Below are 14,533 nucleotides of genomic sequence, written 5' to 3'. Positions count from 1 at the left end.
TCACTCAGCTGATCCAGAGACCTCAGCACGTACTTCCTCCTCTCCCGACCGCCGCCGCCTCCTCCTCCTCCTCCTCCTCCTCCGCCTAGGCCCTCCCCTCGGCCCTGACCTTGACCTCTGACCTCCCACGGAGCTAGGCACTTCCGGTTGGTCTTCAGCTGCCACTGAGTGGCTCCGCTGCTGTTCCTGAGCAAGGTAGCGACCACAAATGCAGGCGTGGGATGTCAAACACGCGCGTCCACACACACACACACACACACCCAGACACACACACACACACACACACAGACACACACACAGACACACGCACTACATACTTGATACGGTTGAAGAACATGTGTGACTTGCTGGCGGAGCAGAGCAGGCTGGCGTGGGGCAGACCCTGTGTCTCACAGATGTAGCGCACCTGGGGGGGGGGGGGGGGGGGGTCCGGCATACGGAGGGCCACACAACAGGAGGGTGAAGGGGAGAGGACGTCAGAAGCATAGAGAAACCCTGATTTCGGTAAGCGACTTTAAATGACCAGTAATGATGAGCGATTAAACTACTGATAGAGTAAAGTGAATGGATTTCCATGCTTATTTTCTATTGTGTGTGTGTGTGTGTGTGTGTGTGTGTGTGTGTGTGTGTGTGTGTGTGTGTGTGTGTGTGTGTGTGTGTGTGTGTGTGTGTGTGTGTGTGTGTGTGTGTCTGTGTGTCACCTGCTCCATCTCTGAATCTCCGGGGTAGAGGGGCCAGCCCAGGTAGAGCTCTGACATCACGCAGCCGAGGGACCACATGTCCACCCTCCAACTGAAGGGCAGGCCCAGCAGGACCTCTGGGGCCCTGTAGTACCTACACACACACACACACACACGCAAAAACAGACACACACACAAAATAGACACACACACACACACACACACACACACACACACACACACACACACACACACACACACACACACACACACACACACACACACACACACACAGCGCTAACAAGACATAACCCGATCAGCAGTATTGCAAGTTATGAGTTTGTATATGTATTTTCTCTGTGGTCTAGTCTCTTGATTGCATTTGAATGCAACATGTGTTTACCTGGATTGGATGTACGGTGCTTTCACAAAGCGCACCTCACTGAAGATACTGGCGGAGCCGAAGTCTATTAACTTCACTCTGAACGGGTAGCGGCTGTGGTCCACGAGCATGACGTTCTCCGGTTTCAAGTCCGCATGGATGATCGCGAGATCCTTCAACTTTTGCAGCGCTTTCAGCATCTGGCCGGTGATGACGCGGATGACGCGCACGCTTAGGGGTTTGAATCCATTCTTCCTCTGCAGCTGGTGAAGACTCATCTCTAGCAACTCAAACACCAGATAGTGGTGTCTTTGGTCGTGAAACTCCTCAAAGAAGCGAACGATGTGGCAGTTTGATAGATCCTCTCTGCAAACGAGGCGTATTAGTTTCAATTCATTGCGTATCACCCGGTTCCTCTGCGGGTCAAATTTTAACATTTTGACGGCCACCAGTGCTCCGTCTCGGCTCCTCCAGCATCTCGATACGGTCCCGAAGGTGCCTTTCCCGATCTGCTCCAGTACGTGGTACACCTCGGTGTTGGAAAACAGATCTCTCATTATGTTCGAGGAGCGTCTTGCAAATCGTCATTGACAGTTTCAATAATAAACAACATGTCATGTTGCATGTGTTTGTATCGTTGTCTGGACGATAGAATTCCAAAGGTGTCCTTTTGGTGTCAAACATTTTGGGTAAATTAAAATCTAATTCTGATTGATACGAATTGTAAAATGGGTTAAAAACGTAGTTTTTTTAAAGCACTTTATACCGTTTTTCTAGAAGGCGTTCTACTTGTCTACAAATGCAATCAAAAATAAATAAAACACTGAATGAACTATAATATAGTCATTAATTTGGCACTTGGCAGCAAGGTTGTTGGACTAATTGTACAGTGAGGCCTATAAGTTATATAACATTATCATATGAAGCTTTGTCATGCATCGCTTTAAGGCAACCCCATTGTTTTTAAAATGTATTTAAATTAAAAAGAAAAGGTAGAATCTTAGTTGGTTCGCACATGGACTAACATCCGCGGCAAAAATGTGCTTAATAGCGAAATGTTATTCGTAAAGGGGTTGATATAATTTGTAAGCCATTAAGTAGGCCTAGAATGCCATTGGATTATTCGAGTAACGGGTACACGTTGTAATGTCGCTGTTCGCCCGTCTGATCGACAAGGGGTGCTAGACTCCGGCAAAATCTTTAATTCTAAAATGTGAGATCACGAAATGTGTTTTATGCAAGTGACAATTATATCAAAAAATTTAGTATAGAATAAATAAATATTATGTTCAAATAAATCTACATTATAATTGCGATTATAATTGAAATGTCTTGACCACTTTCTGCATAACTAAACATGTAGTCACAGTTAAAACATAGTTATTTCCCAAGTACTGAAACATCAAACCAGACTACTTGCTAACTATACACTTCCCACAGCTTCAGCGACTATACCATGACACTACATGGTAGCCTATCTGAAATGACATACCAAAGAATCTGAAGAAGGCCTCACATTTACTTCGCGTCTTCTCTTTACTCAAGCGATAGATGTGAACTCTCTCTCTCTCTCTCTCTCTCTCTCTCTCTCTCCCTCTCTCTCTCTCTCTCTCTCTCTCTCTCTCTCTCTCTCTCTCTCTCTCTCTCTCTCTCACTCTCTCTCTCTCTCTCTCTCTCTCTCTCTCTCTCTCTCTCTCTCGCACTCACGCACTCTCTCCCTCCCAAACGTACACTGCTATTCGCTGTGTGTTAGCTATGTGCTGCCGGGGGTCGTGGCATGCAGTAGCAGCCCCACCCACGGCGGTTATTTCTACGGGCCCGTCGGAATTCAGGAGCTTGTTAAATGACCCCCTTGCGTTGCGTCGACGTGGAACCATAACTGAGCCTTTAAGCGATGTTCCTCGATGCTCCACCAGCAGAGGGTTGAGTTCACTCGCCTGTGATTGACAGGCAAGATGGATTCCCCTGAAACCAATAAGTGGAAGATGCCCCTCCGTGCCAAATAACAATTTCTAACTAATTATACTCAAATTCCAGCTCTTAAATCTTATTTCCAGCAGCAGGGATTACAGTCTTAAAGTGCTTCATAGGTCCACATTATTATGCACGCCCCCAAACCCGACATTTGGCTGCTTAATCGTAAGTAACTCGTAAGAAAAAAAGTAAAATGACGTAATTCCTTATTCCACAACAGGCCTATTTTGGGATGATTCGGCCACGCCTCTCCAAATTGACCCATTAACTCTATCTTTTTCCTGCAGTCCCAGTAAAGAAATCATCTGCGTTCCTCGGTTTCATCACGTAGTACTTCTGTACCAACCAGCCGGTACCAGACACCCCCCAAATAATGCTGCCCAGGAAGATTGGGCACCACCCACCCAGAGGACGTGTGTGTGCGTGCGTGTGTGTGTGCGTGCGTGCGTGCGTGCGTGGGTGGGTGTTTTGATGTTCTTGTGTGAGTAGTGGTGTTTGCCTGCTGTAGTCCGCTGGTTCTTGTATCAATGTGTGGGCAAGAGTCTCATCAACATTGGCGTATATCCTCGGCAGAGGGCTAGTGCTGGTGCTACCATGGTTGTGTCTGCCAACGTAAGCCCAGGAACCCCCCCCCCCCCCCCCCCCCTCCCCGGTCAGTCTGACCTAAAGCCCCCGGACAACCTGCACAATGGAGCGGGGCTTTGGTGGACAAGCGCCACAAACTGCTGAGCCAGCCAAGCACACACACACACACACACACACACACACACACACACACACACACACACACACACACACACACACACACACACACACACACACACACACACACACACACACACACACACACACACACACACACACACACACACACAGGCAGCCCTATTCTGTACCACTGCTCTACTGTCGTCTCTCACACACACACAGCAATCATGTTGTGCACACACTCACAGGCATCTAAACACACTCAAACACTCAAACAAGCACAGTCACACAAACAAACACAAAAGTATCTTCCTGCATGTGGATGAATATGAAAATACACACATTTCCATATATTTATGTAAAAACACACATTTGTCGGTCTGTCTGTCTGTCGGTCTGTCTGTCTGTCGGTCTGTCTGTCTGTCTGCCTATCGATTAATTTGGTCGCTTCACTGATCCATAAGCTACTAAAGGCTTTTCCTCACAAAAACACACACTCTCCCAAACTACACCATGTCAATGCGCTGGGACAGGCCTGTTCCTCTCTCCCCTCTGTTTATACATGCAATCTCTCTCTCTCTCTCTCTCTCTCTCTCTCTCTCTCTCTCTCTCTCTCTCTCTCTCTCTCTGTCTTTCACTCTCTCTAGCAAAACCACCACTTGGTCCATCCATTCATCCACCTGATTGTTCAGTCATCCATCCCTGACCCCCCCCCCCCCCCCCTCTCTCTCTCCCTCTCTCTCTGTCTCTCTGTCTCTCTCTCTCTCTCTCTCTCTCTCTCTCTCTCTCTCTCTCTCTCTCTCTCTCTCCCTCTCTCTCTGTCTCTCTCTCCCTCTCTCTGTCTCTCTATCCCACTCGCGCTCTCTCTGCTCCCCAAACCACGAGTCATTCCCTCTCGGATGTCCCGATTGATGATCCCTGACGGTCAAAACGGAGAACGTCCTGTGCCATCACCCAGCGGTCCCCACCTTTACCCCGTTGGTCCCCCACGGAGCCCCCCCAGAGTGCGGGCCCCGTGTCCCCCAGCGTGGAGCCAGTCCGCCGGCCGCCGTGTGTGTGTGTGTGTGTGAGGACCGGGCGGTTCCTCCTCTCCTCTCCCGGAGAGCCATGTGTGAGTGTCTGCGTGGGATCTTCAGAGTCTCCTGGACCCCCTCCTCCAACGCTGGTCAGTTCCTGCTTGTGTGTGCGTTGATGTTTCGTGTGTGTGTGTTTATTGACCCGTCGGCCTGTCTGTCTCTACTATGGGTCTGTCTGTCTCTATCATATCTTTCAGACTCTCCGTCTTGTGATGATGCTTACATTCCTTTCTCTTTTGAAAATAATTTTCTTTTCAGACATTTTTGTATCGATTTATACATTTTATATATATTTTTGTACCGTTGTGTTCATCATAATACTCTTGAGAGGCTGTATGAGACACATGCACACAAGCACGCACGCACACACACTGGGCTACAGTGGCCTCTGGCTCTTAGTTATACTCTAAATTGTTGTTCATGACAGTTGTTCATGGCCCCCAGAAACACAGGGGCCACACACTTCAGGGGTCACTGTAGAGCAGGTCGAGGAAGTAGCCATTGTGTGTCTGATGACAGTTACTGGTGGCTGTTTAGTTTCTGCTTCCTCAGCGGATTTGGGTGTGTGTTTGTGTGTGGGTGTGTTTGTGTGTTTGTGTGAAGGGGGGGGGGTGTGCGTGTGGGTGTGCATATGTGCATGTCCTCGAAACACAAACAGGGAAACACAACATACACACAGGATAGCTTTCAAACCTTTTGACACGCCTTTTCTCCCATCTACATTCATTGGCCATCCGTCAATCATTTAAGCATCAGTCCATTTCCTAATCATCCATCTACCTTTATCCATAATCCATCCATCCATCATTTATTCCGCCATCTATCATCCTCCTGTCCATTGATTCATTCACTCAAACAAAATGCTGTGTATACCATAGAAACATCCTAGAACTGGGAGTGAATCATCATACAGGTGTATCTGGGAATACTAGTAGCCAGACATAGCCAGGCCAAAACTCAAATTATTTAAGAACCTCGATGCATTTTTGATTTAAAAGGGGCGGGAACCAAAATGCCCTCTGAAAGCAATTAGATAGATCTACAACCAATAGGAGCAGCCGAAGGGGTGACACATCCACGGCAGCCATCTTGATTGTTTATGAAAATGCCCCAATGGCGCTTCCATAGGACACTCCTCTGTACAGAGGGCTGTGATTGGCCGGACCTGGACCAGGTCTGAACGGGAGGGGGGCCAAACGCATATGCCAGAGCAAATAAAAGAAGAGCACTCAGATTAAACTTGTTCCCAGGCTAGGCTAGGCTAGGCTAGGCTGAATAGTGTTATAAAGTAGATGGATATAAACTCAACTGGGTATTTGGTTGTAGACATATGGTTTTATATTATACGTGTATGGTATTATATTTGTAATCTTTTGTATGAGAGTAGGTATTTTGGTCTACCTGTCTATTTGAGATGTATGGTGATGAGTAGCAAACGCTAAGCTTGTACATTGGCTCAGGGTTAGCCTAGCTTGTTACTCAGTGCGTTTGGGAATGTGTGGCGTGTTGATCAGTATATCAGCTCTCACTATGACTGTCCCGACAGCTGGTTTAGCACAAATCAGCATTATGGAGGGCCGCAGATACACCGGAGATAAACACAGGCACACACACACACACACACACACACACACACACACACACACACACACACACACACACACACACACACACACACACACACACACACACACACATGCACACACGAATACACATGCACACATTCATACATGCACGCACATGCACACATGCAGTCACACACAGCCCCCCTACGCACAAGCAACCCCTTCCCTCATACCCAACAAACACACACACTCAAACACACACATGCACACACACTACCATTCCCGTTAACTAGGCCAGCTGCTGTCCGGGAGAAGAGCAGTCACACTTTCTCTAAAGCGTGATCCGCTAGGCTGTTTCTATAACCAGCCTTCCAGTCAGGTCATAAATAGTGTCACAACGTTGTAATAAAAGCCTTGTTTATTTAATTTGGCTTGATTTTGGTTTAATTGCTTGGGGATTCCAATCCAAACAGCAAACAAAAAGGGGAACCTAAAAATACTCTAAGTAAGGTCAATATGCCCTCATAAATCTCCTTAAAGAGACAACACCATCAGGGCTGGGACCTTATCTTATCTCATCTATCTTTTAAACCTGACAATAATAATGACCTGACTCGTTCTCCCTGACATCCTCGTCACAGACAGTTATAACTCTGACAATGTGTGTGCCAAGCTCTACCCATTGAGGTAAATACGGAAGGGTACCCCTAACCTTGAGAGTGGTAGTGCCTTGCTCTTCCCACCCAACAGGGCCTAGTACAAACAGCAGGGCAGTGTCGGGTAGATTAGGACTAATGCAGACTAATGTGTAGTAACACTGGCTACATAGGCAGGCAAACAGACAGTCTTTATCACCAAACTCCCTTTCCCCAAACCCATCCCACTTCCAGTTAGCAACGCCCCTTTACCGCCCAAATATGGGGGCATCTCCCTGCCCTCTGGCCAATCAGGCGGGCCAGAGTCTGGCTGCCAGAGATGCCCTGGGCACGGGCCAGACCTGAGCGGTCAGTGAGGGGAGCACCAGTCGGGCTGTAAAACCTGAAAGACAGACAGGGAAACAGGGAACCAGGCGGTCAACAACAAAAAAGTAAGTGAATAGGAGAGGAAGACGTACACAGATGGACCTTAGAAAACAGAGGGTGGCGAGAGAGACAAGCAGGGATGGAGAGCTGAGGCTGGACCTTAGGTTACGTTGCAGCACGGAGACACCTTTTGTAAGGTGTTTTGTATTTAGGAAAGGTTCATGACAACTAAAGTTGCCTCACTCTTGAGGACAGATTAGAGCTTGTGAGGTGGCATGAGTTGATAAATCAGATGTTCAATGAGTTGATTCTGAGTTGATTGATCAGATATTAAAATGTGAGGTCATCAGAGGTATGAGGTGCAATTTAAGATGGTTATTGATTTTGTAGCGGCGCGAGGAATAGAAAACTACGTACGTAATCCTGAACTGAAAAACATTTTGCATTCAATCAGACGACATTAATGCATCAACCCATGCACTAACCCTAAAGCGATTGTACCATACCACTACTAAAGCACTAATGCGTGTTCTGCGTCATGCGCCACACTTGGGTTGTGAGGTTGTGCGTGCCGCTCTGGAGCCTGGCTGGAGGTATTTCATCAACGGTCTTCGTACCCACGTGCAGTCGGCACATTTTTGCGTACGGGAGGAAAAAAAACAACACAACAATGGTGCGTTGTTTTTAACGCACGGACCCTTATAGCCAGACAGCTGCCACTTGTGCCTTATTCCCTCCTGCCAGTCAGCCCCGCGACGGCCGTGCACGCTCCCATCGCCGCCGCCGCGCACGGACGCTGTTTTGCAGCACGACACGAGAAGGGTGATCAGGCGGCTAATAATATCCCCTGCTAGTAACGAGACCTGCGTGCCGGGCAGGCCTGCAGTGTGAGGGGGGGGGGGTGGCCTCCCACAATAGCATGGTAACCCACGAGCTACAAGATACGCCTACGCTATTTGTGTTTGTACCTAGGTGAGATAGTTGGAGGCCCGTCGAGACAGTAACTACAGCGATTAAGAGCTGTGCGAATATAATTGACCCGACATTGACTTGAGATTGGCCTTCGCTGTCCGATGGGTTCTGGGAAGTTTGTTTTAATGCACCGGGGGGTGCCAGGTGGGCGGAGTTAACCCCCGTGGAATGATACATTGTTTGCCATCAGCCTGGGGACTCAAGTGCAGTCTGTGATTCTGACACCTGTATTAACACACTCGCCACACCTCAACCAACAGGGAAAGCATCACGTGACAACCACCTGATTGTAACCAAACACACACAAACACACAAACACACATACACACACACACACACACACACACACACACACACACACACACACACACACACACACACACACACACACACACTTACACATATAAACAGATTCCTTGTTTAGTTGGGTGAGGCAAGGCCAGGCATGGCTATGCTCCCCAATGCCACACATACACACAAACACACATGCACACACACACAGTCTTAATTTGAGCCAGAAGAGACAGCTGCACCCCGGTGGGTCATAGGATCTGCAATCCCACCACCCCCAACCCCACCACCGGCCCTGGTAGGCTGCTGGGGAACCAGGCTCGGGGTGTGTGTGTGTGTGTGTGTGTGTGTGTGTGTGTGTGTGTGTGTGTGTGTGTGTGTGTGTGTGTGTGTATGTATGTGTGTGTGTGTGTGTGTGTGTGTGTGTGTGTGCGTGTGTGTGTGTGTGTGTGTGTGTGTGTGTGTGTGTGTGTGTGTGTGTGTGTGCGCGTGCGTGCGTGCGTGTGTGTGTGTGTTGATCTGTATCTGTATGTTTGTATGTGTGGGTTTTCTCTTGACTGCATTGGTGCATATGAGTCCAGGTTCAGTTGTGAGTTGTTACCCACTCCAACATGTTGCCTGTGTTCGATCATCACTTTCAAGTGCAGGATGTCGAATCTCGTCTCTATTGTTTCTTATGAAGGGACGTTGCCGTAGTGGTGTATGTTGTGATGTTTTTCCAATTCATTGGAAAACGCTCTTTGGTTACGGGGATTCTTTGGGATCGCTCGGCCATGTTCCAATGCTGATGAAAGGACAATGTTTCCCATAACTGCATCAACAACATCACCTTCTTCTTCGATTAAATGTACAAGCTTACCCACTACTATGCTCAGGGTAACTTCCAATGGGCTGCACTGCTTGCAGAAATATTTTTTTGGAAAGACTCAAATGATTTGTGCGTGAGTGTACACGAGCCACGAATAAATCAACCCATGAGCAAAGATGAATGGGCTGGACTTCCTGGAGAGGGCCCTGGGTGTAGGTGGCTGGGGATTGGTCCAGATCAGGAAGCCAGGTCAGCAGTGGATTGGGCAACTTAAACAGGAAGCTGGGAGGACCACCGAAGAAGAATAGACTTCATCCATGGCAAACACTTATACGTATAAATCAAATTAAAAGGAAAGGGAGTACATTTTATGGAACACCCTGTACTCCTGTACTCGCTGAGATTAAACCCCAATTGGATTTTGGAAGATCAAATCATCTTCACGTAAACACCGGAGACAGCCCGAGTTGTTTTTGTCTTGTCACTGTGCACACTATCGGACAGAAATATCTACGTTTCCTGTTTACAAGGAGGCATTTCCTGCAAGCAGCCCCGTGCCACCGGGTGTGGCTGGTTTCCCAGTCTCGGGGCAGCCGGATACAACCTGCGATCTTTCTATAGGCCTGCTCCAAAATAACCCTGACACTTTGCCATCTTCTCCGCACTCGTACACACAGACCTACTACTACTACTACTGCTACTACCACTTCTTCTACTACTACTGCTACTACTACTACTGCTACTACCACTTCTTCTACTACTAGGGCACTCTTACATAACTAGGGCATACATTTTTTACATGGGTTGGCAATCATGTCATGTCTCCAGTATTAAGGGGGATCCTTACCATAACCATCAATTAGTGGAAGTTTCAGCTGTTAAGAAAGTAAAGGTCCTCCCCAGGACTTTTTGGGTTTGGACGTAGGGATTTGCTAATTGGTACCGACCGTCAAGGTTCAACCAATGAGAAGACTCCACTTGTTTAAGGCAGGGATGGGATGGAAAACATGGCTGAACTTTTACTTTCTGAACCTGGAGTTTTGAACCAGCCTCCACTACTCACTGACTGGCCATAGTTCTCTTTCTCGAGGTATGGATGTATTCCTGCAGTGATGATGTGCTGCACACTCACATGCTTAATATAACTGATGTATCACACAAGAGAGACATATCAGTTATGTTATGTAACCCTGCTCTTTTCATAAGTCCCTAATACAGACCTATAGGTCAACAGTAGACGTTCTGGAGTGCGGTGTAAAGCAAGTACAGCAGAATAGAGTATGGCAGAGTAGAGCATAGTAGAATAGAATAGAACAGGGTTGAGTAGAGCCATGTAGAATAGAAAAGTGCACGGCATAAGTGTACATCCCATAATAAGAACAGGGGCTCCTAACACAGTTTTTTCCACTAACTCAGAATTTGTGACTTTGATTCCGTCATTCTGGTTGAAGGGCTGATATTACTGGTCGAGGTATTTTTTTTCACCACAATAGTCCTGCTGTCTCTGTCCAACTGCAGTCTCATGACCCTCTGTTGTGTGTGTGTGTGTGTGTGTGTGTGTGTGTGTGTGTGTGTGTGTGTGTGTGTGTGTGTGTGTGTGTGTGTGTGTGTGTGTGTGTGTGTGTGTGTGTGTGTGTGTGTGTGTGTCTGTGTGTGTGTCTGTGTGCAACCTGCTTTACTGAAATCATCATTCATTGCATCTATGACTGTTTGTCACTCACTCAATGTTGCTTCATCTATAAACCAGGAAGCACAAAATCAATCATCTAAATTAGCAACTCAGTGCTGCTTCAGTCTGACAGTGATGACATCATAAACGTTAGACGCAGTTAGACGCGGCCTTGTGTTAACACCGGTGTGGTTGTTACCGCCGGTGTGACTCAGCAAAGTTGTTCATCGAAATGGCTTCCATTGAATGGACTTGAATTAAACGACACGAACCCCGGAAATGTCATGAGTCACTGGATAGCACCGCCTTTTGCGGCGAGGATCTCGCCTCTGTGTAAAGTGGGGAGTCCCATTATTACCCCACTGCTAAAGTATAAAAGAAGTCCTGAAACACACAATGCTAGCTTCCTGGTGGTAGCACCAGGGGGTAGCGATGTACAACAGGGTCACCTCCCGGGGCCTGAACCGGGGTTCTTCAGAACACGGGCATCAGCTCGGTCCCAGGGCACCCAGTCTGACAGTAAACAAATACCACATTATTTGTCTTTGTTTTGTCAGACCATTAAATGCATTGTTTGCTATGGATCAAGATAGGCAACTTTATTGAAAATAGAGAGACAAAATATGCTTTGAAAATACATAGCCTCCCCTAGCTTTATTTTAAGTCAGATTCACTCTGCAACAATAATACAGAGCTGTTAGTAGCCATTTCACAGCAGTATTTACAGTTCCCAACAGAGATCTCCAATCCCTTGTGTCTTCTGTTGGCTCATCATGAGGTTTAACAGAGAGAACCTAATCCTGCAACGCTGTCAGCTAAACCCAGAGGAATGGGTTTTGTCTGTTGGTGGCATGAAGGACTACTATTACTGGCTTCAAAAACTCCAGCGGTAAGAGGAGTCCCCTGCTCCCTCTCCAAGTGAACCAGTAGATTACATGTCAAGGTTGAGTAGAAACTAGTGTTCTTGCACAGCTTAACTGGCAGAGCATGGCCTAAGCAGTGCCTGGGTGAGTGGTTCGATTCCCACTGCGGTCAACCTTGTTAAGAATGTATGCACACACTGTTTGATGCTTTGGAAACCGTCTACCCAATGTAAACCACATAGGGTAATAATTAGGGTGTCACCGGTCTGACCTGTAGGCATGCCTGCTCCTTCATGGGAACATTTCTGGATCGAAACCTGTCTCCACAATGACTGAAAAGTAATGTCAAATCGGAATCAACAAACCAGTCGCACACACAATTTAATTTGAACTAGTCCTCTTTCCATGTAATTGAGCAAAGGGATTCAGTAGTGTGTGTGTGTGTGTGTGTGTGTGTGTGTGTGTGTGTGTGTGTGTGTGTGTGTGTGTGTGTGTGTGTGTGTGTGTGTGTGTGTGTGTGTGTGTGTGTGTGTGTGTGTGTGTGTGTGTCGTGCAGGAGTATTGTGTTGTATTTATAGTATAGTATGAGCATCGAATGTCCTGGTAGTAGGGGGGCTTGCAGAGACCTGCAGATGTGAGCAATGTCTGGACTCTGGTCTAAAATAAGACTGAGGAGAAAGAATGTAAACCCTTCCTGCCTTCCTCCTCCTCATTTTCTTCAATCTCTCACTCTCTCTCTGCCACTTTCATCCCTCACTCCTTCTCCCCCTTATCTACTCTTCAATTTCTCAACCCCTCTCCTCTTCAATCTTTCACTTCCTCTCTTCCTCCCTTCCTCTTCAATCTATCACTCCTCCTCCACCTCCTCCAGTCCCTCCTCTCCAATTGTTCACTCCTTCCCCTTCTCTACTCCTTTTTCTCACTCCTCCACCTCCTCCTCAATCTCTCACTCCACCACCTCCTCAGTCTCTTCAATCTCTCACTCCCTCTCCTCCTCTTCGATCTGTCCATACCTCTCCCCCTTCTCTACTCTGCAATCCCTCACTCCTTCCCCTTTTCTATTCTTCAATCTCTTTCTTCTCCACCTCCTCCTCCTCCTCTTCAATCTCTCACTCCCTCTCCTCCTCCCCTCCTCTTCAATCATTCACTCTTTCTTTCCCTTCTCTACTCTACAGTCTCTCACTCCCCCTCCTGCTCCTCCCTCCCTGTGGACGGAGCAGGGAGTTGCACCATGCACCTGTTGCTGTCAGTCACACAGAGGTGCAGTGTCTTCCCTTTTTTTTTTTGCTTGGTTGATGCATGTTTTACATTTCAATGAGTCGATTCAAAATTCAGATGAAGTCGAATAAGTACATTCAACTTAAACATTTCTCCTTCACTTTCTCCCACCCCTAGTCGTGTTTTGTCATTTATTTTTGGTCCTCATCACACTTGACATTAAGCAACATGCGGCTCATGGTTTGCAACCATCTGAGGCATGCCTCCACTACCTGTCTGTCTAGCTGTTGAGGGTCACAGGGCCTAGCCAAGGCTCAGCAAGCATCACCTGCAGCAGCACCTGACCCACACCTCTCATTACACATCCATAACCAACGCTGATGACAGCATCATTTTGCACCTCATGAAATCTCTATTGGAAGAGTCAACTATATATCAATTCATAAAGGGATGAGTGAATGAATAAATGAATGAATAAATGAATAAAAGTATGTGAACTCTAATCCTTTGGATATAATCTTTTCTTCAACCCTTTGTTGTCATTTGGGTTTTCGTGTCTGTGTTGTTCAAGGAAAAAATTATTAATTTTACGAACTTGGAAAAGGAACAGCTGGAGGTGTTAACGATGTGGATCAGTCAGAGCGGTACTGGTGTAGAGAGGGTCCCAGTCCAGAGAGAGTGTCCCTGTCTGGGGGAGAGTGTCCCTGTCTGGGGGAGAGTGTCCCTGTCTGGGGGAGATTGTCCCTGTCTGGGGGAGAGTGTCCCTGTCTGGGGGAGAGTGTCCCTGTCTGGGGGAGATTGTCCCTGTCTGGGGGAGAGTGTCCCTGTCTGGGGGAGAGTGTCCCTGTCTGGGGGAGAGTGTCTCTGGCCCAGGGGGGGAGAGTGTCTCTGTCTGGGGGAGAGTGTCTCTGGCCCAGGGGGGAGATTGTCCCTGGCCAAGGGAGAGTGTCTCTGGCCCAGGGGGGGAGAGTGTCTCTGTCTGGGGGAGAGTGTCTCTGGCTCAGGGGGGGAGAGTGTCTCTGTCTGGGGGAGAGTGTCTCTGTCTGGGGGAGAGTGTCCCTGGCCAGGAGAGAGGGTCCCTGTCTGGGATGAATGTGTGCTTTGCCTCCCTGGGCCCCAGTGGACACCAGACACCCCCAAACCTCTGCTCCAGGCACGACATGCATGCTGACACTCCACACTGTGTACCCTCACACAAATACACATTACACACTAACACACACCCACACACAAACATGCTGACACACACGCACACACACACACACACACACTTGCTGACAGACACATACACTGACACAGGCTGAAAGA

The 14,533-nt window shown here is 47.8% G+C and overlaps 2 protein-coding genes across 5 annotated transcripts in view; one reads left to right on the top strand and one right to left on the bottom strand.

Moving 5' to 3' along the window:
• Positions 1-154: 154 nt before the first annotated feature.
• Positions 155-1,810, bottom strand: LOC132474991 (homeodomain-interacting protein kinase 4-like). The gene is made up of 3 exons (XM_060075943.1): positions 1,084-1,810; positions 702-834; positions 155-406 (listed from the first exon to the last, which is right to left on the bottom strand). Exons 1-3 carry the CDS (start codon positions 1,617-1,619, stop codon positions 155-157), a joined length of 921 nt encoding a protein of 306 aa, XP_059931926.1. The 5' UTR covers positions 1,620-1,810.
• Positions 1,811-7,345: 5,535 nt separating this feature from the next.
• The window catches only part of prx (periaxin), a 31,114-nt gene continuing 23,926 nt past the window's right edge, over positions 7,346-14,533 (top strand). For all 4 annotated transcript variants that reach the window (XM_060075189.1, XM_060075191.1, XM_060075188.1 and 1 more), the window contains exon 1: positions 7,346-7,469. The gene's annotated coding sequence lies outside the window, so the exon portion shown is untranslated. The remainder of the gene's footprint in view (positions 7,470-14,533) is intronic.

Source organism: Gadus macrocephalus, chromosome 16, assembly GCF_031168955.1.
Source record: "Gadus macrocephalus chromosome 16, ASM3116895v1".
In the NCBI taxonomy this organism is placed as follows: Eukaryota; Metazoa; Chordata; class Actinopteri; order Gadiformes; family Gadidae; genus Gadus; species Gadus macrocephalus.
This window is presented reverse-complemented; position numbering and strand designations above follow the sequence as displayed.